General features: G+C 36.5%; 1 protein-coding gene across 2 annotated transcripts in view; it reads right to left on the reverse strand.

Moving 5' to 3' along the window:
* B3GNTL1 (UDP-GlcNAc:betaGal beta-1,3-N-acetylglucosaminyltransferase like 1) overlaps positions 1-26,619 on the reverse strand; it is a 161,352-nt gene that overhangs the window by 111,543 nt on the left and 23,190 nt on the right. For both annotated transcript variants that reach the window (XR_014025583.1, XM_081320974.1), the window contains exon 6: positions 6,162-6,257. Coding sequence is in view for 1 of the 2 variants with exons in the window: in XM_081320974.1 (XP_081177100.1) it covers positions 6,162-6,257 (96 nt within the window). In the remaining variant the exon portion in view is untranslated. The remainder of the gene's footprint in view (positions 1-6,161; positions 6,258-26,619) is intronic.

Below are 26,619 nucleotides of genomic sequence, written 5' to 3' on the forward strand. Positions count from 1 at the left end.
AGTTTTCCATTAATAGCAAGTGCCATTTGGAAGAACATTCAAATGTATAATAAGCAATAATAAGCTATGAGTAATAACCACAGCCAAAGACTTGCAACAGTATTTGCACAATTCTTTTCATTTTTTCCTTCAGTTTTGATTACAACAAATAATTATGTTATTCAAAACACTTTCTGTTATTAAATGGGACTACTATAATCATGTAGAATCCTTAAAACTATGGATTAAGAAAAGCACACACACTTCACCGTGTATTTGTTCATCTAAAACTTTTTCAGGGAAACAATTCACTCAGTCCCAATTTTATGATCCTTGGACTCCCACCACTATAAACTATACTATAAATGTTTAAGAATTTAAAAATAATTTTATAGGCCAATTCTACAAAGATTTTCTATGCATCGCATTTAACTCGGTGGGTTTGTATTTAAGAAAACATTTCAAGAATTAAACTGTTGCTCTTTCAAATTCCAGTTCTATTCAAAACATGAATGTATGCCTCATAGAGCCAATTATCATCCCATGTTAAAAGAATGCTTTTGTTTCATTAGGCAGAAAAATATCACAATATTATCACTAATTATTATTTTTTTGGTTAAAATCTCACATTTTTACTGAACAGGAGACAGGAATTTTTAATTTAAAAGAAAAAAGAAAAAGAAAGATTAATTACAGAAATGAGGTTGCATGAGTTAACTGGGCTGCTGCCCACACAGGCTGCTCACACTGTCACCCAGCGTGCTAAGAGGAAATAGTTGCAGCTTTGAGCCTTGATCTGCCCACGTGAAATGAAGCATGCTGGCTGACCACAGAATGGCCTCTGTTCCCTTTTGCAATTGCCAACATCTGCTGGGCAGATCCATGCATAATTTTATAACCAAAAAGCTCTCTCCTACCTTCTCCAAACCAAAGCGTGTATTTTTTTAAAAATATACATAATCCAAAGCAGATTTTACTTAGAGTCTTATATTGCTCACTGATGAGGGCTTTTTTAAATACCCACAAAAATAGGGAAGGTAGGCTAGAATATTTTAGAGGGTGAATAAGCTTGAGTCACTACTGTACGTGATTTCTAAGTGTGGAATGTTTATCAAAAAAGAAGAAATCCTGAAATACGAATGATGGCATAGCTCTTCAATTTGTCCTTTTTCAACTATGACAAATATGATGGAAACAACTGATTTATTGTTGATTGATAATACAACAACCCCCAACTGTGCATAGAAAAAATCATCTTTGTAACTGAATCATCTATTCATTTGCAGAATGTTTCATAAAAAGAGTGCTTTAATTAGGATATCCTAATTTAAGTAAATTACCCCTGGCTGTTGCTCACCAGCAATAATACTAGTAGTGCTATTACTAAAAATGTTGATGTCTATGATGATAAACATTACTATTTTAGCTTTAAATGGAATATTTCAAAGGACTTTGCTGCTAACAGAATAGGAATGTACCTTTATGTAAAGAATATAGTCATACCAAATACCAAAGAGTTATGTAAAATAGATTCAGGGGGGGAAAATGAACTATTTTACTGATGCAATGGGAATTATTTATTTATTTTTTTATATCATGCCTTTATTATTTATATAAATAACTCAAGGTGGCTGTACCTTCCTTCACCTCCTATTTTCCCCTCAACCACATTCCTGTCAGGTACGTTGGGCTGAGAGATAATGACTGTCTCAGTCACCCATGGCTTTCATATCTAAGCCAGGACAAAAATTAACAATATAGTCCTTGTATTTGTACTGAGATTAAATTTAGCTACCACTGGTTTTAAATCACCCGGTCTCTAGTACTGAAGGTTAAATTCAAGAAAAATAATACTGCAAACTACAAATGAGTTGAAAGAAAAAAAGAATGTACAATCTGTTAAATTTCAACAGCAGGGATTATTTTATGAAGGCTACGAATAGGAAAGACCATAGTGTTCCAAAAAATCCACTCCCCCATGACAACATACTCGGCACACATTTATCAGAGCAACCTACACTGTGGTTTTGACATGAAGAATAGAACATTTTAGGCCTTCTTAACCATACTAAGGAAGTTGTAAATATTACTTAAAGATAAAATTTAGAGAAAGAAGTACTTTAGTTTATGTATAAAATTATAACCTACCCTTTCCATAGGGGCTCAATACAGTTACAGTTAATGAATAGTAGATAATTTATCACATGTTTATGAAATTACTTATGAAGTAGGTAATTGTGCTGCACAATTATTTTAAAACAGAACATGTCAAAGTACAGTAACAAAACACAAAAAGAAAATAAAAAACCAACACAAAAGTACAATTGCAAATATGGAAATATAATAGTAAATCATACATATCAGAGACATTGTAACCTAAAATGTAAAACATATTTTCAAGAATTACCAATAAGAGAGCACTGTTAAATTGACAGATGTATAGGAAAAGACATACCAGGAGGCACTGTCTACTTCCTTTGAATAAAGAACACTAAAGAAATTCAACATTTCAGCCCAGTCATGTTTTGTATATGGCAGTGCTTCCCAAATCTAAAAATTGCCCAAAATTAGGTAAAAGTGTTATTTCCCTGGTTAATTGTAGATTAATGCATTACCAAATCATAGTCTAAATAAAGACTTTCTGAGAAGTGGTTTCGGGTAATGTAGGAAAGAGTTTGGAAGCACTGGCACATTGAATCAGCAGGAGCATTATTTTAAAGAAAGAAAATGAAAAGAAGCAATTTTATTTAGATACATAAATAATTAGCAGGAAATCTAGTAGCAAACAAAAAAGAGGATACTTTCACCATGAGGATTTTGTTGTTGATTGATTGGTTAGTGGTTAGGGTTGGGTTTTTTTAAAAAAAATTCCATTGCAAGATCATTCATTCACTCCTTCACTAAAATATTCCCTCATAAAATAAACTTTAATCTACTACTAGCAGAAACACAACCTTGAAGCTAACAGTTCTACAGATCTCAAAAGTGTTTTATATGAATGATTTCCTTCTGATAACAGGTGCTGGTTATAAGTGTGAAGTAATTTAAATGTGGGCTAGCATGAAAAATTGCAGAAAATTCCCCCAAAATAATAAAAGCTAACCATTTTACGGAGTTTCTGTTTCAATAAGCTCTTTTTAAGAAAGCAGCAACTCCTACATGGCATTTCGTTTTGCTCTGTTTACTAGCCATGTGCATATGACAGTAGATTTTGAAACGTGAATGCTGCTTGTTTTTCTGCAAGATCAGATCGCACTTGCCCACATCAAAAAAGCCAGTTCATCCAGTGTAATGCCCAAAAGCTCTACAGCAGCCTGAAGCAGACCACTTCCTCCTTCTTCATATTCCAGATGCCTTACAACCACTCGCATTTCCTTTGGGGCTAAGGCATGGCTAACATTTTGCCTCACCACAGAAGCCATGTATGGCCCTCCTCCCCTCCTTGGTGATTATATTACTTCTCAAACTATGAGGTAGCTGAACAAACTGTACTTTTAGAATAACCACTGATTAATAAGCAAATGAAGGAAGATTATAAACATATAATCTGCCACAGAAGATAGTTGGCCCTAACCCTAACCCAAATATTTTAAACCACAGTATCATACAGTGCTTTGGTGTAAATTCAGAATTCAGAAACTGAGAAATTTTTTTTATAAACTAGTAATTGGTGAATAATTTTTTAAAGACCTAAACAACATCTTTAGCATTCTACAAGAGTCCCTTGGAGGCAAGAGGGACAGAATCTAATAAATAAATATCAAATGTTAAAGTTGTTCCTAACCAGAAGACATCTTATTTTTACTATTATAAAAGATATATCACAAGCAGGTGGATCAGAAATTGCTATCTTAGTATCCAAGTTAGATTGAATTCTCCACCTGTAGAAGGGTATCTATCAAAGTCACAAAGGTTTTGCTTTTTTCCAAAAGGCAACTGGACTTTCTTGATTTTTTTTTATTTGAAATCATTTCACTTTTCATCCAAGCAGTTTCTTCAGTTCTCAGAATGGTAAGAGAAACATTTTCAAAGGAAAAACCAAGAAAATCCAGTTGCCTTTTGGAAAAAGAACCTTTGCGACAACCATGACCTGGATGTGAGAATCTCCACAGGGTTCCATCAAAGAGCTACACAGTTAAATAATAAAATAGACAAAAAGGAAGAAAACCAAAAGTAGCTGCAATCTAACTTATCATCCTGAATAAACTGGATATCCATCTAGGGAAATGGTTCTTAGGCTATTTGAGACAATTAATGCTTTCCTGATATCAAATAATGTCATTACCCATACAAAAGAAACGGCCTACCCCTATCATTGCTTTATAAAAGCATCTCAACAGCAGCGATTCCAAACTGGATACCCAACTCCCAAATGATCTAGATCTTTAAGCACCAAGTATTCTACATGGAAATTAACCCAGTGTCAGGTTACAGTCTCCCTAATTATCTTCTCAGCATTTAATCTATGCTTTATTAATATTCAAGGCTGCGATGAGAAGAATTTATTTGGTGTGGTCAGTACTGGGAGCTCTTAAGGAGGGAACTGCAATCAAGATAGGGACAACTTCTACCCTGGGGAGAAAGGATCAAACTAGGCTTTCAGTGCTTCAATATCTTACACTTCCTGGATAACAATAGTATAATCGAAAGGAGCTCTATTTCAGTTGAAAGTGCAGGTTATGTTAGCTGCTTTTATGGCCCCTGAGGGAGGTAGAGAGGTGAGAGGACTGGTACTTACGGCTGAACAAATAGTTTTGACTGCCTGCCTGTTCTCACTGTCAGAACATTTTGAAAATAATACGTTTAGGGCCATAGACCTCAAGGAAGAAAATGAGATAGAGATAAGTAATAAAATAAATTTAGGTTACAAACAAGGATTCTTTTGGGGACAAAAGAAGGGAGGGAAGGAGGAAGGGAAGCTAAGATCAAAATAAACAATTGCTCCCCTCTTCAAAATGGGGGCCTAGGACATTTGGTAGATTACATTTACTAGGTGAAACATCTTTCAGCGAAGCTATAGAAGTTTCCAGAATATTATGCAGATTAAATGTGTAATAAAAGAGATATCAAGTTGGGTTGATTCTTGTTGCTGGTGGGAGAGGAAGGGTTAATTGAGTTTCGTATTGGGGTTTTATTTCTGTAAGCCACAGGAGTCACTGTCAGTGAGTTGGAGGCCAATAAATTTTCTAAATAAATACTAAAGGGGAATGGTACAAAGCAAGGGTTTGTAATGGTGTTTTTCTGCTTTTACTATTTTTTGTAATAGGATTTTTGGTTGACTTTGGTGACAAAAAGTTTAGAGACAGTAAGGTAACACTGAGATAAATAAAATATCAGTTCTTCTATCTAGTTATTAGAAGCAACCTCAAAAGGAATCAGAAAGACAGTCTCTCTCTCCGCTTTCTCTTTCTCTTTGAATTTACCAACCACAGTTCTATTCTGCATTCTCATTTCCTAAAGCAAATTAAAAATAGCAAGAAATGGGTTACATCCATCCACACATCCATCCACACATCCACTACAAAAATCCAAAAATGATTTCAGAGTCAAAGAAGAATAACTGATGCAGAATCACAAATAAGCGTTATGGTTTCATAGAGACTTATGTCTCCTTAACCTTCTATGTTACTATAAATTGGCTTCCCCATAACATCTAATAAAATGCAAACTTATGCACTTTTAATTATGTTAGAATCTTAATTATGGTTGCACGATTTTAAATAAAGCTAAGAAGATAATTAACAAACTGTTTATGTACAGTATGTATAGTTTTTATTAACAATTTTAATTCATATTTGGCTATTTCTCATTCCCTGAAATGCTGCTTTGATCCACTTACTTATATATGCATGCCTTTGTATTATTCTAAGCAGAATCAAGCTCAGATTTTCTGCTGACAGAATTCCATCAGTGAATCTGGAAGAAACAGATTATCTTATTTCTATTTCTTCTCTAACCCCACTCATCCAAATCTATCCTAAAAATGTACAGTGCATATTTTGAAGAGGGATGTACAGAAACAAACAATGTGTGAGCAGAATGGGATTATGTCCTACTTTCAGATGGTTTTAAATATACTGCTTCCATATTCAAAGCAGACAAAGCAAATAGCAAATTATGTACAATATAAATGGGAAAATAAAGTCTCTCTAATTTTCAGTTATACAAATATACCCAAATACCTGAGTAAGAAGCTGATCATGTGTTAAATTATTGATCCACCTAGTATAGCGCTGAGTTGCTTCTGCTGGTTCTCTCTTAATTTGGCAACCTATAATCTGAAAATAGAAACAAAAACATTTTCATAAATGCAGATAACACAACCAAAAATGGGAAAAGTATTTAAAAAATATGCTGAAGGTTTTGTTTTTGTTTTTTAAAAAATGACTTTGAACTACAGAAGATTGCATTAAGATTCTGGCAAACCAGATTTATGTCATTGGTTTTTATCTTAATGGGGTCAAAATCAGTATTATCACACCTTTCACAACATACTGTAACATCACTATTTCTATAATAGTTGCAATATTAGTAACTGATTAGCTATTATTATGCAATACTATTATGCAATATTAGCAACATTAGAAAAGGAAGGAAATGTTTTCAATATTCTGTTCTATTTACAGGCCTTTTCATTTTTCTTCCTTTTTATTATTGTAAGCCACCTGGAGTAGCTCCATGATGAGATAAGCAACAAATAAATTTAACAAATAAATAAATCTAAAAATAATTACAATGATTATACATACTATATACAATTAGTGTTTTTGTACTATTTTCTATCATTTACAAATTATTGCACATGACAATTTGTCGCTGCTCGGCGACAAATCTGGGCTATGGGAGGGTTGATCAAAAACATCCCAACAGAACTGCTTCAAAAGTTCTTGGGTGCATCTCTGTGGGCGAGCATTATCAGGAACCAACACCACACCAGAAGTCAGCATGCCCTGACGCTTGTTATGGATGGCTCTTCTGAGTTTTGATAACGTTTTACAGTAGACTTCTGAACTGGTGGTCAAATCATGCTCCATGAACTTCACCAGCAGTACTCCTTTGGCATCTTCACATTTGGTGGGATTTTTTATGGCAGCACTTCCGGTGTGGTGTTGGTTCATGATAATGCTCACCTGCACACTGCTAGATGCACCTAAGAACTTTTGAAGCAGTTCCTTTGGGATGTTTTTGATGACCCCCCCAACCCCCACCCCGATAGCCCAGATTTGGTGCTGGGCGACTACTACTAAGGAATTTCAAACCTTGTAAGACTTTATGACAAGTGCCTCAATTTGAATGGCAATTAATGTCGAAAAGTAATGTAATGTTGTAGTTTTCTAATGTGTACAATAAAAGTTCTGTATCTGCGAGTATCTGTCATTGATAACGAAACAGAGGCTTATTTCCAAATTGCCCTCGTATAATAGTAACTGAAACAAACATGAAATTAGTTTTTCATATAACCATGCAACTGAAAGACCATTCAGACCACTGCATCCAACTCACTCCTCAGAGTAAGCAATTCAAATCAGATTTCACCTATTCTATATTTGTGCACTTGATTTGCTTTCTAAGTAAACAATTTTGCATCTGTTTCTGTCAATTTTCACTGTTATTTTCAACATTTTACTCTATGCTATCAGCTTGAATTTAATTACCATTCTATGATATTACTATCTCACCCAAAGTTATGTTAGTAGCAAATCTGTTAAGCATTTACTACACTTCATAATCCCAATAAGAGATAAAAATGTTAAGGTGCATCAGAGATTTAATTTTGTGGTATTCTTCTTGAAATTTCACTTCTTTCAGTCAGCTACTATGTAACTATTTAACTGTTACCAGTCCACATTTAATTAATTAGTTTGCTTATTAAAATGCTACAGTATATTCTGTCAAATGTATCTATCCAGAACCTTAGAAAGTAAATAATGATTTGCAAAATTCAGAAAACCTGCACATTCCTCCAATATTAGGAAAAACCATTAGTCAATTCTCTTGTTCTTCAAATAGTTTTTACTGAGAGAATGAAGAAGTTCCTACCCTAATAACTTAAAAATAAATTGGGTGCTAAAGTGAAAGTATTCAATTGCTGAGATTTCTGAAACCTAATTCCTCTTCTAATTATAAAGGATTTTGCAAGAATATTATTCTCTGTTTCAAAGAGCTTGACATCATGGTATGTTTCTGATATCAAGGTATGTTACATTCCCCACTGACTTTGCTTGTTGGAAGCTAGCTGGGAAGGATGCAAATGGCGATTGCATGACCCCGAGATGCTGCAATCATTGTAAATACATGCTGGTTTCCGAGTGCCCAAATTTTGATGAAAAACTGCAGGGATGCTGTGATGGTCATAAGTGCGAAGAATGGTTGAAAATCACGTTGTTCAATTGCTGTAATTTTGAACGGTCACTAAACATGCAGTTGTTTTAAGTCAAAGATTACTTATAGAATTTTCATCCTCAGTACGTACTGGGGTTACAAATTACAAACCACCAAATATAATGAACGTGTATCATTTGCACTATCATATAAGTACTCTGATTTGAGCATATCAGTTGCCATCAATCCAATCACTTATTAAATAGACATACTGAGACACTGAAGGAAGTTGGAAGGAGTCACTGTATAGGAATTATACTAAATATTTATAACAAGGAAATGCACTGCTTGTTCATATTCCATCAGAATAAAGCTTCCATGGCATCGTATCCATTTAAAGAAGCATTATTTTAAAGCACAGACCATTCTAAACTAATGACAGATTTTTTCATTTAAGAATAAGATATTGCTTGTACCTAGGTTTTGTTTTCTTTTACCTTCATTTTTATTTCATGAGTTTTATAAAATAAATCAGACGAACATGAGAATTATACATGGGGTAATTCAAAAGAATAGATGAAAACAAATACGAAGTGCTAGGCAAACACAATTCTGCTGATCTGAAAGGCATTTCTTTAGAAAAAGATAAGAAAGCTTAGCTTTTGTACACAAAGCAGTCTGACCTGGCCAAAGCTACACAAATACAAATTAATGAACAGCTGCCAGGAGGTGACAGATTAGTCTTAGTTGTGGCTTTTTTAAAGCCAAATTTCCAATTAATGTACAATGTATAAGCTAGTCCACTCCAAGCTATTAAAGACATTAATTAAAAGTAGCCACGTTGTAGCCACGTTCGTATCTTTAAAATATTAAGAAACCATATTAAGGCTTCTAGAAAGCACAAGGTATTGTTATCCACTAGCTGTTTGTGAATCAGAAGGATAAAGGTAGCTGAGTTTTAAGAAAAGCTAATTATCAGTGATTTCTATCAAGCATTTTTGTTAATACATTTCTAAAAGGCAGCATATTCAGAAGAAACCTCATTTTAAAGCTCCCTGTTTCAGAACTAACAGAAAATCATAAAAAGTTGCTGAATTATTAACAAACAAGTTTTACTAAGCATGAAGCAGTGGACAAAGAACAGAATTCAGAAATAATAAAGCTCCATAGTTTTCTCAAAAGAAATTTATTTGTGTGTCTGTGTGTTTGCACGCATATGCACAGATTTGAACAGACGAAAGGCATCACAACAAATACCAATTTCCATCCTCTTCTAATCAGGAGATCTGTAAGTATGTCCCATATAGCCCACCACTTTTTTCTCTCATCTAGTTATGTTATTTTCAGCATGGCAACCAATTCATATGGTATTATATTCACATAATACAGACATTATTACAGCTTGTCCAAGAACATAGTACTTGCAACTTAAAATCCGAAGTTATTATAGCTCAGAAGATTTCCATATTGGGTTTATTATTGTTTAGTTATTATTAGGACTAACAACTTAAAAATTCTATTTATTTAATATATTTTAAGGCTCTTCTCAAAATAACACACTTTAACATACTACAATTTAAGGTAATTATTTGGGGAAACTGATCTGCTGTTCTTAGTTACAATATTCAATGTCCATTTAAATATTAAACTAAAACATACAGAACTATTGAGAATTATTCTAATACTGTTTCTTAAGCATCCCACTATTATTTAAGAGAAGGATCTCAAAACACAGAAGATAGATAATATTCTATGGGATGAGAAAAATGCATATGAAGCTTGATACCTACCATCTGTTCCCTGTATCTTAGCTCATCATGATAAAAAATTCCAGAGGTTACAAGGTTTAAGGTTTATTAAATTTATATGCCACCCTTCTCCCTGAGGACTCAGGGCGGCTCACAACAATAAAAAGTTAAAAGATTTAAATACAAAAATTAAAAGAGGATTAAACAATATAAGAAATAAGAACAATTTAAACCAATAAAAACCAAATTTAAAAACCATGATCAGTCCAGGCCCGCTTGTTGGAATAACTAGGTCTTTAGGTCACGGCGGAAGGACCGAAGGTCAGGGGCCATCCGCAGCTCCGGGGGCAGTTCGTTCCAGAGGGTCGCTGAGCTCACAGAGAAGGCTCTCCCCCTGGGGGTCGCCGGCCGGCATTGCCTGGCCGACGGCACCCTGAGGAGGCCGACTCTGTGGGAGCGAACCGGGCGATGGGAGGTTGACATTGGCAGCAGGTGGTCTCACAAGTACCCCGGGCCTAAACCATGTAGAGCTTTAAAGGTGATTATCAGCACCTTGAATCGCACCCGGAGGACAACCGGAAGCCAATGCAGCTAGCGCAGGAGTGGTGTAACATGGGAGTATCGAGATACTCCCATAAGCACCCACGCGGCCGCATTTTGCACCAGTTGAAGCCTCCGGGCGCACTTCAAGGGCAGCCCCATGTAGAGAGCATTGCAGTAATCCAGGCGAGAGGTGACAAGGGCATGGGTGACCATGCTTAGGGCATCTCAGTCCAAAAAGGGGCGCAACTGGCGTACCAGGAGAACCTGTGCAAAAGCCCCCCTGGTCATGGCAGTTAGATGATCTTCCAAATTAAGCCGTGAATCCAGGAGGACACCCAAGTTGCAGGCCCTTTCTGAGGGGGGCAATAGCTCCCCCCCATAAGAGATGGAACCTGTTGGACAGTACGAGATGCCGATATCCACAGCCACTTGGTCTTGGAGGGATTCAGCCTGAGCCTGTTCCTTCCCATCCAGACCCGCACCGCCTCCAGGCACCGGGACATCACGTCAAGGGCATCACTGGGTTGGCTCGGGGTGGAGATAAACAACTGGGTATCATCGGCATATTGGTGATACCTCACCCCAAAGCCACGGATGATCTCACCCAGCGGCTTCATATAGATGTTGAACAGGAGGGGGGAACCAACCCCTGAGGTACCCCACAAGAAAGGGGCCTCAGGGTAGATCTCTGCCCCCCTCCCACTACAAACTGCAAACGGCCCGAGAGGTAGGAGAACCACCGTAAAACAGTGCCTCCCACTCCCAACCCCTCGAGCCGTCGCAGCAGGATACCATAGTCGATGGTATCAAAAGCTGCTGAGAGGTCAAGTAGGACCAGGACAGAGGAGCTACCCCTGTCCTGGGCCCGCCAGAGATCATCTACCAGTGCGGCCAATGCCGTTTCCGTGTTGTAACCGAGTCTGAAACCGGACTGGTACGGTCTTGTTCACAGGTAACTTGTTCACAGGTAACAAACAACTTTTGAAAGAAAGTATAATCCCTTATACTATTTTAAAAAGCTTATTGGAAGATTTTTATTCAATCAGAACTTCAACAACTTTCTCTGATTGCTGGGCTTTACTTTTTCGATAAGATATAAGAAAAGTCTCCTTCAACAAAATATCATTCCTAAATTTCCTGTTGAATCTGAAAGAAAAACCCTTTTGTCATTTGGCTGGTTACTGACTACAGAATTACTTCTATTGACTGCCCGTTTTTGAAACCTAGTGTGTTGACTATTCTTGAGAATAGTAGGATCTCATCATCTACAAAAAATATTTAAAAAATTATATATGTTGTGACAATCTGCTAAATCAACAGTTTTAGGCATTGTGTAAAAATAGGAACTCTGTCATCTATACATTCCATTAGAATCTTATCATCTCTTGATTAAAATAATGAAGATTAACAACTCCTTGAGAATGAATATTAACCACTATTTTCTATCACCAAGTACAGGAGTAAAACAACTAACAGTTGCACAACATTCCAACATACTTTCCAACAATTTGTTGTAACACTTGCAATTCCTAAATGTGAAACATTTATTTCTGTTAAGATTTATAAAAAACAGAATTTATTCACTTAAAATTAAATTAAAAGTAATTTATACCACCTTTCTAAGAACAACCAAAGAACTATTTTTAAGCAATATAACTAAAATTATTTGAATTTGAAAATTTCATGCATTGTTTCATCTACTTTTTTACTCCATGATCATGATTCTATTATTCACATTTTTTATTTTTCTTTCTGTATTTACCACTAATGGAATTAGAAAATAAAGAAGCAATTACTACCATCAAAATATCCGTTTGAAAGAAAACAATAAGAGCCTACCCTGAATTTAAACTACTTTAAGTGTTTTAAGGTTAAACTAAAGAAACAGTGCTATACAAGCAAACCCTAACAACCTCTGTCTCAACTTCTTTGTATTAAAACCTACAATAGGAAAGAATGACACGAAGATGATACAAAATGCTAACTGTTTCACTATAATCTATTAAACTTTCTAAACCTCTGAGAAACAAGTAACAACTACCCATGCTCAGTCTTTTATTGTGTAACTAGTAATTTTGTTATGAACAAAAGATATCTTGGAACAATTACAAAAAATATTAGTAAGTTTGCCTTATAAAAACCACTGCAGATCAGACTGTAATTTTATAAAGAATTCTATCTTAAGAATCATGGGATTTTATCTGAAAGCCCACTATTTTAAAAAAAAGATCCCAAAATATGTTTTGAAAGAAGAAGTTTCAAAAAATACCAAGTCAGAGCAAATACACAATGTGATCAGGAAGCTTCCTTAAGCTACAGCATTAGACGAACAGAACAGAATAGAATTCTTTATTGGCCGAGTATGGTTGGACACACAAGGAATTTGTCTCCTGTGCATAAGCTCTCAGTGTACATACACGTAATAGTGATAAATCATGATCATAAACAACATAAAAATACATTCATCATAAATCATAAAATATAACACTTCATTATAAATCATATGATGCAGCACTTAGTGATAGTCATAGAATACTAGCTAAGCAAACAACATAAATTATACTAGGATACTAAAAACAATATAAATTGTAAGATACAAGCAACAAGGTTATAATCATAAGAAGATAAGGATAGGTAATAGGAAATATGAGAATAATAGTAATATAACTCTACTAAGTAGTTTGAGTTTTGTAGGAATTAGTTGTTAAGCAGAGTGACGGCACAGGGAAAAAACTGTCCTTGTGTCTAGTTGTTCTAGTGTGTGATGCCCTATAGCATCATCTTGAGGGAAGAAGTTGAAATAGTTTATGTCCAGGATGTAAGGGGTCTGTGGCCTGTATCCAAACTCCAAATTTATCATTCTTTTTCAAATCACCTCCCTAAAGGTAAAATGCAAATTTATCGAGAATGAATGCTAAACTAAATCTCTAAATGAAGAGCAGATTACTAGATATGCTCCTGACCCATAAATAAATACTGAGTTTCTTTGAGGTTTGGCCTATCCTCTTTGATCTATCCAAGCCCTTTTGAAATTCTGACCTTCAACTGTGGGTGTTTGAACTCCTTTGAACTCCTTGCTGCCTAAGTAATGAACATACAAAAAGCCTAAAGATGGAAGGAGTGCAACTGTTGCATTTTATGTTTCCAGAAAATAATACATGGACATATGAAGCTGTATGGAAAAACTCCATTTGAAATAGAATCTCTGCTTAACACTGTCCATATATACATTGTATATATATTATATATTATTCAGCCAAGATATTGCAACAGAGTTTGGGCTGAACAAATGTGCCATCCTTACCATCAACAGAGGAAAAATAGTGAAAAATTAAGGAATCAAGATGGCTTTATGGAAATAACATCAGAGTCTGGATGAAGACAATCAGTATAAATACCTGGACATCCTTCAAGCTGACAACATCAAGCATACTGAAATCAAGAAGAAGGATAGAAGCAAATATATCATAAAAGTAAAGAAGATCTTAAACTCCAAACTCAGTGTATGAAATACTATCAAGGCAATGAACACATAATACACAGCTGGAATAGTGGACTGGACTGAAATAAAACTAAGAGGCCTGGATAGAAAGCCCAGAAAAATAATGACAATGAATCACACCCTTTATCCACACAGTGATTTTGATTCTACTTATCCAGGAAAACAGGTGGGAGTGGACTATTGCAAGTACACCGACTGTTGAAGAAGACACAAGAGCATTAGAAGAATATCTGATGAACAGTTAAGAAGACACACTGAAACTAATATACTATGAGTTCTTGTGGAGTACTGGAGAGACTAACTGGCCTATATAAGAAAAACTAAATAAAGAACACAAAAAAGAAATGGCAAGGCAAAATGTTACAACACATGGCCAGTATACTAAAAAAAAATAGCAGGCAGAGGAGATAACAACAAAACCTGGCTATGGCTAAGAACAGGAAAGTTGAAGAAAGAGACAGAAGAGCAAATTGTGGCTGCATAAGAGCAAGCCTTAAAGACAAAAGCATACAGAATCAGAATCGAGAACACAGCAATAGATGGCAGATGATGCCTTTGCAAAAAATCTGAAGAAACAGTAGACAATCTGCAGCAATTAGTTGCTGGAAGATCATATGACTAACTGCAAGTAAGGCTATGACAAAGTAGCCACAATCATGCACTGAAAGATCTGTTAAGAAATGTCATTTGCCTTCAAGCAACAACTGGTGGTACTATAAAATAGGCGAAGTAATAGAAAATGAAGAAGTTAAAGTGCTCTGGAACTTTAGATTTCAAACAGACAAGCACCTGCCACAGAACACCCAGACTTAACAACTGTCGACAAGAAAGACAAAAAAAGTCTAGATACTGGTCAGTGAAAGAGAAGAGAAAGAACTATAGAAAGGTAAGTGAATGAAACATGACCGGAGGTGGGAAGAAGGGGGTGGAACCCAGTGGAGTGGGATGCAGTTCCAAAGGTCCGTGGAGACCCAGCTGGGCAAAATGGGGAAGACAAGTAGGCCCACTGCAGGGTCCCGTGGTTAGTTATAAGGTCAGGTTGATTGCCAAGCACCTTAATTTTACTGATGTGACCATAGGTCCATTGTAGCAACTTCTGTCAGAAGTTCTAAGTCAACACCATAATTTCAAACAGTCACTGAGCAAATGGTCATAAATAGAGGACTACCTCTAGCATGCACCAAACATCTGATAAAGAGACAGAAGACCAAAAACTACAATGAAAGAAGGGTCATACACAATTTTTGTTGTTCCAATGTCACATATCCACACTATAAATATACTAGGGGTGGAAAGAAATTTACTTTGATCTGCATTTAATATGAATCGTTCTTATTCACTCTTGAACAAACAAGAATCAAATTATTTTTGGTTTCACATTTTCTCTGAGTACTGTTATTCCATCATTAAGATTTTAAAAATAAGTAAATATATTTTTGTAAATATATTTACAACCGATACTTGTAAGCTTGAAATAAACAACATTTAACATAAAAATTCAAAGATATTAGAAAGATATAGACATTCACAAGTCAAGCTCAGCTCCTATTGACCATATTAACATTTCTGCACAGTTGTCTTGCCAGTGATATGGAAGTGATTAGCTACTGGCTTTTTTCAGGTTTTTTTTTTCTTTTTATTTCCAATATACATATGAAATATTTAAGGACAACTCAACATTCTGAAGAGAGAGACAAGTTCCCTGAGGATAGGCTCCAGCACAAGCCTAAAAGCTTGACAGAATAAACCTTCAGTCCCAGTGACCAACTCAGATTGGCTTCTGCAACGTTATCCTGGGACACATAAATTTGCCTTTATTCACAATTCAACATTGAATGCAAAAGTGTCTCTTTCCAACAGTTGCAATCAAGCTTAGTATATCAATTAAAGTTTTAAAAAGGTTCAGGTATTCATATTATTAAGAGGAATTAAGGAATACTTCTGTTCATAACTTAATATAACACATATGTTTAGCACAAAAAGATACAATTCAGTGGAAGTCAAGAGGAATCTGGAGCAACAAATTTTCAAAAATTCAATGTAAGACAATAGGTGAAAGCATTCCGTAGTAACTTGGAATGAAGAAGTTGCAAGCTGTATTAGATTATGATGGAATGCAAATTAAATGAGTTTCAGAAGGGCTGCCGCAGGTAAAAACAAAAGAAAAATTAGAAGGAAGTTCTAAGATTTCACCAATAAGCTGCCCCCTTTTATTTTGCTTTGAAGAAAAGTCGTGTTTTCATGTGTTCATGATTATAGTTAATGACTGCTGTAGAGATGAGCCAGGACCAAAGCCATATACTGATCAGCTCTAAAACTCCAGGAGAGATTTGGCTTTGAAATGATTTCCTTTGCCTCAGGTCTACATGGAGAACATTGTAAAGCTAACACAGCAGCTGCCCACTGAAGATTTGAACTCAAAAAGTTTAAACAGATAAGAAATCTTGCTTTCACAAATGGCTATATTAAATTATTATTAAGCTTTTATTCATAAAACATGAAACTCAGTCAAATGAACACTCAAATTGACTGGCACTAATGGTTGACACAGGTTGCTGCCAGCAACCAGGTATCTCCTTAAAATGTAAGATGTTCCAAGTAGCGCAGTTTTTTGTAGCTTTGCTGGAGTTATTGCAGGAAGCTGCAATTTCTTGATGTATTTTGTAAAGTTTTTGGACTTAGTTCCCAGTGCCCCGATGACAATGGGTATCACTGTTACACATTTCATCCATAACCGCACAGTTTCGATGGCCAGGTCGCGGTATTTCGTAATTTTTTCCAGTTCTTTTTCTTCAACTCTGGCATCTCCTGGTACAGTGATATCAACTGTACAGTATGCTTCAGTTCTCTATGACTGCGATATCTGGCGTGTTGTGCTCCAAATGGTGATCTGTCTGTATTCGGAAGTCCCACAAGATCTTCACCCTCTCATTCTCAACAACTTTTTCCACCCTATGTTCCCACGACTTTTTAGACACAGGCAAATCGTATTTTTTACACAATGCCCAGTGGATTAGTTTAGCAACTCGGTCATGTCTAGGTTTGTAATCAGTTTGCGCAATTTTGCTGCACTCACATATTAAATGTGAAACAGTTTCAACTTTGTCGTTGCAAAGTCAGCAATTTGGATTGTCAATAGATTTTTGTATTTTCGCTTTATGGCATTAGTTTGTAGTGCTTGTTCTTGAGCAGCCAGTATTAAGCCTTCTGTTTCTTTCTTGATGGTTCCCATCTTAAGCCATGCCCATGTCAAGTTGTTATCACATTTTCCTTCAATGTTTTTCAAATGCTGTCTATGCAAAGCTTTGGTTTTCCATCTATTTAATCTATCATCCAGCCGTTTTCCCTTATATTCTGCCTTAGTTTCTGTTATTTTTATAATGCTCTCTGTTTTCACAGCCTGCAGCAATTTTTCTGTACTTTGATTTACATAGTCATTCAAACTTCATTTTTCTTCTTCTACAGTTTGGTGGATTTGCAGTAGCCCTCTGCCCCCTATTCTTCTTGGCAGGTACAACCTGTCGATGTCACTTCGTGGATGTAGAGCATGGTGCATATTCAAAAGTGTACTCATTTTCCAGTCTAGGTGTTCCAATTCAGCCAAAGTCCAGTTGATAATTCCAACTGGGTAGCATATCACTGGGACTCCCCATGTATTAATGACTTTAATTATATTTCCAGCATTCAGCTTTGATTTTAGTATTTTGCGGACTCTCCTGATGTATTCCTTTTGTGTTGACTCTTTGACTTTTACATTCAAGATGTTATCTGCTTCCAATATGCCTAGGTATTTGTAACCATCATCCTTTGCTAGTGCTTTCATAATACTTCCATTTCCCAGTTCTACTCCTTCTATTTTTCCCATTTTTCCTCTCTGCGTGGATAATATAGCACATTTTCCAAGTCCAAAGTCCATTCTGATGTCGCTGCTAAACAGTTGAACTGTGTTGAGTATTGATTCAAGTTCAGTGTGGCTTTTCGCATACAATATAGTAGATCGTTTATCTTGCCATGCTGGCTTGAGATGTGGTATCCCAGTTTTGTGTTTCATAATATTATTGTCAATGGAATTAATGTGATGTTGAACAGTAGTGGTGAAAGTAAGTCCCCTTGGAAGATTTCTCATCTGATGTTGATTTCATCAATGTTCTCCCCATTTGCTGTTAGAACTGTTTTCCATTTTTGCATATTTGCTTTCAAAAATGTACAGATGTTTTTGCTGATTCCAAAGTTTTCCAAACACGCATTAATCCAACTGTGGGGTAATGAGTCAAATGCTTTCTTGTAATCAATCTACGCCATATTTAAATTTGTTTTTCGTCATTTTGCATTTTAAAGTACCATTTTGTCAATGAGCAACTGATCTTTTGTTCTTCTTGATTTTTTATAATTTCCTTTTTGTTCTGCGGGATACAAATTGTTTTCCATCAGATGATTGAATAATGAATTTGCCAATATTCTTGTAAAAAGTTTAAACGTTGTTGGCAGACAAGTAATTGGGCAGTAGTTGCTTGGTTCTGTGCTCTTTTCAGGGTCTTTCATTATCAAGTATGTTCGACCAGCTGTTAACCATTCTTCACTTGTGGCATTTTGAAGCATTTCATCAAACTGGGTGGTCATGCGGTGATGGAGGCTGGTGAGGTGTTTCAACCAGTATCCATGCAGTTCATCCAGGCCAGGTGCACTCCAGTTCTTGACCTTCTTTACTTGTTTTGCAACCATATCGGTGGTTATTACAATATTCTCCATTTTGTTTTGTGTCGCTTGTTTTTGGATATCTTTGATCCAGGAGGCAGTTTTATTATGTTCCACTGGGTTTTCCCACAGTTCTTTCCAAAAGTTTAAGGTTTTTTCTTTACATGGTAGAAAAGTAGTTTGGACTTTATTTTCATCAAGTGACTGATAGAAGAGGTGCTGGTTTCTTCTGAACTGGACGTTTTCATGATATTGTTTTATTCATCCTTCATATCTTTCAATTTTCTTTGCTGTTGCTATTACATGCTGTTTTAGGTTTTCCATGATTTCCATTATTGTTTTTTCCTCCAGGTTATATTTTTTTTATAAACTATTTTTCAGCTTTCCGTTCTTTAGTTTTCCTTCTTTCAAGTATTTCAATTTGCTGACATCTCCTTGTAGTTTTTTTGTTTTATTTTCAAGTCGAATTTTCCACTTTGGTGTTCCAGTAGGTTTCTTTTTTGGCATTTTATAACCCAATTCTGCAGTTATAATGGCGGCTGTACTGTACATTAGTTGGTTTGTTTCATACAGTGTACTGGATGGGATGGAAGTGTATGAAACAAACCAACTAATGTTAGGAAATTATGATGATGCTGATGATGTTGGATGGGACCTTGAAGGTCCTTTAGTCCAACCCCCTGCTCAGCCAGGAAACCTATACCATTTCAGACAAATGGCTGTCCAGTCTCTTCTTAAAAACTTCCAGTGTTGGAGCATTCACAGCTTCTGGAGGCAGGTTGTTCTACTGATTAATTGTTCTGTTAGGAAATTTCTCTTTAGTTCTAGGTTGCTCCTCTCTTTGGTTAGTTCCATCCGTTGTTTCTTGTCCTGGCTTCAGATGCTTTGGAGAATAGCTTGACTCCCTCTTCTTGGTGGCAACTCCTGAGATATTGCTATCATTTCACCCCTCATCTTTCTCATCATTAAACTAGACATACCCAGTTCCAGCAACTGTTCCTTATATGTTTTAGCCTCCAGTCCCCTAATCATCTTGGTTGCTCTTCTCTGTACTGTTTCCGGAGTCTCAACATCTGTTTTACATTGTGGTGACCAAAACTAGATGCAGTATTCAAGTGTGGCCTTACCAAGGCATTGTAAAGTGGTATTAATACTGCACGTGATCTTGATTCTATCCCTCTGTTAATGCAGCCTAGCATTGTGTTGGCTTTTTTGGCAGCTGCAGCACACAGCTGGCTCATGTTTAAGTGATTATCCACTAGGACTCCGAGATCCCTTTCACAGTTACTACTGAACAAGGTACCACCTATACCTGTGCATTTGGTTTTTCTTGCCTAAATGTAGAACCTTACTTTTTTCACCATTGAATTTCATTTTATTAGATAGTGCCCAGTGTTTGGATCTGTCAAGATCCTTCTATATCTTAAGCCTTAAGTGGTATTAACACTTCACATCATATTAAGATAGTTTCTCAATATTGAAAGCCTTAAAAGCACTGAAAAAGATATCCAATCCATGAACAGATAATATAAAAAGCTATTATTTGGCTAGAAAGTTGGAACAATATTTATCTACATATTTATTCTGAAAGAATATAGATGAATCCCATAAAAGATCTTACAATGCCCATGTTTAGCTACTTAACACATAAAGAAAATATTCTGTTAGTACCTTCACTTGTGGTTTTATCATGTGAATAAAATATGATCATCTATTTAGTAACCATTTTGTAATACTGCAATAATAGCATCATTGTTAGATGTGGTTATTGGCATGTGGAGACCATACTGGATTTAACATTTAATTGCTAAGTTGTATCAGAGAGAATGGTTTAGATTTATACTATTTCATTAAAATGTAGAACAGACTTGAACTAACAGTTGCTTTGAAAATCCACTGTGGTTTTGCAGAAACTCCAAACTGAAAAAAAAAGTTTGAAATCCCAGTTTAATGAAAAGCAAACACTGCTGAATTTAAGCTTGGTGTGGAAATATGAATAAGCACTAGACTTCCAACACTGGTTACCTTCTCTATTTTAATGATAAAATATAGCGAAGGCTTTTTATTCATATCATTATGACTTTTTTTAAAAAAAATGGCTACTCTTCTGGTTCAAGATCTTTAAAAAAAAGAGAAAACAGGGCTGCTTTTCCAAACCTCATCAGTCAGCAAAGAAGATAAACTACACAGGATTGCAGATGTGAACACTTTTTTGTAGAAGAATCATACCAAGATAATACAGCACCAGGACATTTCTTGAATTCTAATGCAACCTTGAACATTCAGGATGAAAAATCTATTCAGATTGTAATGCTTCCTGATTTCGTGAAGGCACTTTATTTTATGCTGTTCGTGTAGCTTTCTCAGAATATCAGCATTCTGAAGAGAAAGCAGATTATATAAAAGCATAACAGAGTTGGTAGTCTTTCTGTTTTTCTAACTCCTTGAAATTAACAGATTTTAAGAATATTTATCTGAATATTTATCTTCAGTAAAATGATTTTAAAAATTATTGAAACTAAAAGGTTTGCATAATTAGATATATGTATGTATGTATATTGTATGTATGTATATTGTGCATATTAATCTATGTGAAAATTTAGTGATGGAATGAATATTGCAGAATAATATGGAACATTTCTTTGCCTGGATCCAGCCTATTAGCCAATATCTCCATCAGAATTACTCAGTTCTGCTTCACCTTCTTTCTCTTGAACATACAGTAAATGAACATTGCTGAATGTTTTGAGGTCTTCTGATATATAAAATATATCAGATCTCTACCATTCTATGTTTGCATCTCATACTTTTCTTATCCAATGCAGTTTTATTTCTCAGTATTAAGTTCCATTCTATTCATTTCAGCTCATAGAGCCCAGATATTCTTTAATCTTCTCTCTTATTTAAAGTATTAGTCTGCTTTAACCTCCACATTCATAGTGACAAAAATGTTGAATAGCACAGACCCAAGACAGAACCTTTGGCATTCTACATTTTACTTTTCATCAAACTAAGTGGACTCATTAATGAGCACTCTTTGAAAATAGTTATTCAGTCAACTAATATATCCCAGAGGCCCCCAACCTTTTGGGCACCAGAGACCGGTTCTATGGAGAAAGATTTTTCCAAGGACCGAGGGGGTGTGGTTTTGTGTGCTGCCTGCATTCCATGGATGGGGCTTCTCTTGTTTATGTGGCCCAGTTGCTAGCATGTCGCAGGCCGGTACCAGTCCATGGACCGGGGGTTGGGGACCCCTGATCTACCATTTACCATTTTATTCAAGTATGCACAAGGCACTCTGACAACGACTATTCTATGACATGCCAAAGTAAAACAAGGAGATAAGCTTGATCTTGCAAACTTTTTTGTGACAACCCCATGTTGGCTCATGTTAACTGCCATTTTTCTGAAATGGTATAGGGTTTCCTGCTTGAACAGGGGGTTGGACTAGATGACCTCCAAGGTTCCTTCCAAGGTTGTTGTTGTTGTTGTTAACTGTGTGTGCATATCCGACTGCTCATAAACATGTTGCTGGATAATCTGTTCAAAAACTACGACCATTTTAAGTATGCCTATTTTTATATATTTGTAGTTTCTTAATTAAGTGCTATACATCACCCAGAGTCACTTTAATGTAAGATTGGCAGCTATAAAAATATGACTGATAAATAAATGAGGAAAAAAATCATAGATTTTAAACAAACAAAGCTACAGTTTCTTTCTCCTTGTTCCCCAATTTGAAGATGAGGAAGTAATCTGCAGACCTCGTTCTTCAGTAACCTCACCAGTCCTCTAAGAGTCCTTAAAGATTATTAAGAGCAGTTCTGTAGTCACCTCCAGTAGTTTGTTCAGTATCTAAGAAGATAATTCATCTATCCCAGGATACTTTGATGTACATTAATCAATTACATCCTTTTCTTATCCTCTTCTTTTCTTCCCTAAACTACATTTTTTCCCCACCCCACTCTGGCCCCACAACGAGGACACGAGAAGATAGATGCAGATTTAAAATTAAAATATTCTGCCTCCTCACCACTCCTCACCACCACAAAAAAAAACACCATTTTTTTCTAGCAATGAACTATATGCTCTTTGTATTTCCCTTTATTGCTAAAATATCCCAAGACTCATTTTGGCTGTTTTTGGAATCTTCTACAAGCCGCCAGTCACTTTGAAATTTAGCCTTTTTTATAGGCAGAAAGAAGTGACTTTGAGGGACAGGAGAAAGAGTTACAACCAAGACAACAATTAGATAAAACAAGTTTTTTGATAGTTGATGTAGAACTGTAACATAAGAAAATATCTCACATAAGACTCTCCTTAGTTCTCACAAGGATAAAGGGAAAGGAGACAGAAGCATATTCAGACTTGTGAGGTTTTTTATTATTACGTCTTTATAATAAAATTAGTATTGGCCTACAAGACTTTGATTTCCTAATGTGGTCTATCTCAAAAGACTAACATCAATCTTGCAAGTCTGTCAAAGAAATTTTTTGTCCGGCCTCTGACTACTTTCCCTGTTTGCTTGCTAGCTTTATATAAATAACATTGAAAACAATACAGTATCTGGTGGCAATTCTCAAATGTTATTTTCTGGACTTACTGAGAGAACAGAAATGAACTTACTGAAGATAATGTTCCCAGTGAGAATATTTAACTGGAAAAGATTGATATTAGAAGCTGTTGAGTGACCAGGTAAGAGTAATAGGTTCTTTCCAAACAGGTTATCCATCAGAGGCAATTACCGTATTTTTCAGACCATAAGAGGCACCCAGTTTTTAGAGCAGGAAAACAAGAAAAAAATATTCTGAACCAAATATTATCAGTATACTAAAACATCATCCATTGTACCACTTTTAGGACAAGGCAATGTCCGAGTACCACCAGTCGCCCAGCAAGGTGTCAAAAACTTGACACCCCCCACAAAAAAAGAAAAAAATGATAAAGTACAGGTAGTCCTCGACTTACAACAATTTACTTAGTGACTGTTCAAAGTTACGATGGCACTGAAAAAAGCGACTTATGACCATTTTTCACACTTATGACCATTGCAGCATCCCCAGGGTCATGTGATTTACATTCGGATGCTTGGCAATCGATTCATATTTATGATGGTCACATTGTTCCAGGGTCATGTGATCGCCTTTTGCAACCTTCTGACAAGCAAAGTTAGTGGGGAAACCAGATTCACTTAACAATCATGTTACTAATTTAATTTCTCTCTCTCCTTCTCTTTCTTTCCCTCTCTCCCCCTCCCTCTTTCTATCTCTCCCTTTCTCTCCCTCTCTTTCTCTCCCTATTTTTCTCTTTCCCTCTATTTCTCCCTCTCCCTTTCTTTCTCTCCCTCTCTTTCCCTCTCCGTTTCTCGCTCTCCCTCTATTTCTCTCCCTTTCTTTCTCCTTCTATCTCCCTCCCTCTTTCTCTCCCTCCCTATCTTTCTCCTCTCTCCCTCCCTATTTCTTTTTCCTTCTCTCTCTCCCTATCTTTCTCTCTCTCTCTCTCTCTCTCTCTCTCTCTCTCTCTCTCTCTATATATATATATATATATATATATATATATATATATATATATATATATATCTCCCTCCCTCTCCCATTGTCCCTCCCTCCCTCCCTCCCTCCCTTCTCTCTCCCTCTTTGTCCTTCCCTCTCTGTGTTAGAGCAGTACCCACAGAGGCGGCCCTGCAGCCCGGCTTTCTCTTGCAGAAAGCAAGCTGAAACAGAGCGAGGGAGACTGCCAGGAATGCGATCTCGCGCGGTTTCAGTTTCCCTTGCTACAAGAGAAAGCAGGCTGAAACAGAGCAAGGGAGATTGCAGCAGTGCGAGATCGCGTTTCTGGCAATCTCCCTCGCTCCGTTTCAGACTGCTTTCTCTTGTAGCAAGGGAAGCTGAAACCAAGCGAGGGAGATTGCAGGAGTGCGAGATTGGCGTTTCTCAGCACGTGCCGATTTGTGCTCCTGGCAATCTCCCTTGCTTTCCACTTGCAGAGGTTGGGGCTGGCCATACGGATCACCTTCGGACCATAAGACGCACCCTTGTTTTCCCCCTCACTTTTGGGGGGGAAAGTGCATCTTATGGTCCGAAAAATACAGTAATTAATCAGGCCAGACGTAAGACTGAGATATATTTAAGATAAATCTCCCAGAATATCTATATTTGGTTTGTTAGGATCCTCTCATTTACCTCACCAAGGAAGATATTCACCATGCTCACAAGCTTCTGAATTCTGGGATATCCCCTTTCCTTCAAATATACTAATGCTTCTTTTAATAGAAAAAAAAACACCCTGTGATGTAATGATGTCTTGAATACTCCTTAGACCCAGAGAGCTAAGACTATGCAGATAACCTACAAATTTCCCTGGGCCAAGAAAACATGCAACGAAATAAAGCACTATAAGCATCTTGTTCACATTCTCAGGCTGCAAAAGGTGAAACTATCTCCTGAAACTTGGACAAGATGGTGCATATTCTACTTCATTAATAGCACTAAGATAGCTGCTTGTCTATCAGGCAACTTACTCATCCTTCATTATCCACTAAGGCAACAAGGCAAATAAAGAAGATAACAGAAACAGACATCAAAAGCAAAGTGATTTTGCTTACAATATAGCATTCCATATAAAACAGAAAGCTCTACTGTAAAACTTTTTAGTTGCATTTTAGTCCACTGTAATGTTGCCTCCAAATGAAGAAACTAAGTTTGATAATACTTTGCATTTGTCAGATAAGAAAGAATGATAGGAAGACTGTAGGATGCCTATTGTTTTACAATCCAAACAAATCAAGATGCCCCCAGCACGGCACCCAGTGATGCATAAGTGGGTTTCAGGTTGCAGTTTGGGCACTCGGTCTCAAAAAGGTTTGCCACCACTGTCCTATACTATTCTTTTTATTTAAAAGATAGCAGTGAGAATGGGGCAACAAACAGGGCAAAGACAAACACAATTCTTCTTAGAAGAAAGCAAATGCACTACAAAGAACTGTTGATCCAAGTCAAACATACACAAGACTAATTTAACAATTGTACACATCTACAAATCATAAGGGACGCGGTGGCTCAGTGGGTTAGGACGCTGAGCTTGTCGATCAGAAGGTCGGCAGTTTGGCGGGTCGAATCCCGAGTGCCGCGTAACAGAGTGAGCGCCTGTTACTCGTCCCAGCTTCTGCCAACCTAGCAGTTCGAAAGCACGTGAAAATGCAAGTAGAAAAATAGGGACCACTGCGGTGGGAAGGTAACAGCGTTCCGTGCGCCTTTGGCGTCTAGTCATGCCGGCCACATGACCACGGAGACGTCCTCGGACAAACGCTGGCTCTTCGGCTATGAAACGGAGATGAGCACCGGCCCCTAGAGTCGGAAACGACTAGCACGCATGTGCGGGGGAACCTTTACCTTTACCTTTACAAATCATGAGCAAGCCACATATATGTTCAATTCAATCTTTTTCTCTACTATGCAACATGTTCAGACAAGTGAAATGAGACCTGGCAAAATATAAGCTCATATATGTTTACATGTGCATCTCTCTTTTATTTACAAGAAAAAAATACACACATTCAACTCATTTTAGAACACAGCCAACTCTGGATTTCTTTGATTATGATGTCTGCCAAGTTAGGCATGACAATATTGTGGTACAAACTAAGGCCTAAAACTGTTCGTTTCTGTTGTTTTCATTCTGGTTCAAAGAAAAAGGGAATTATTATTATTATCCAACTGGCCTTACCCTCTTTCAGCCTCCCCAAAGATTCTTTACTTTGCTACCTTTCTCTTTCAGAAGGACACTTGTGGAAAGCAAGTGCCAAACATTTTTAGTCAGAACATATTGTGA

This window comes from Vipera berus (assembly GCF_964194415.1).
Source record: "Vipera berus genome assembly, chromosome: 2".
NCBI lineage: Eukaryota > Metazoa > Chordata > Lepidosauria > Squamata > Viperidae > Vipera > Vipera berus.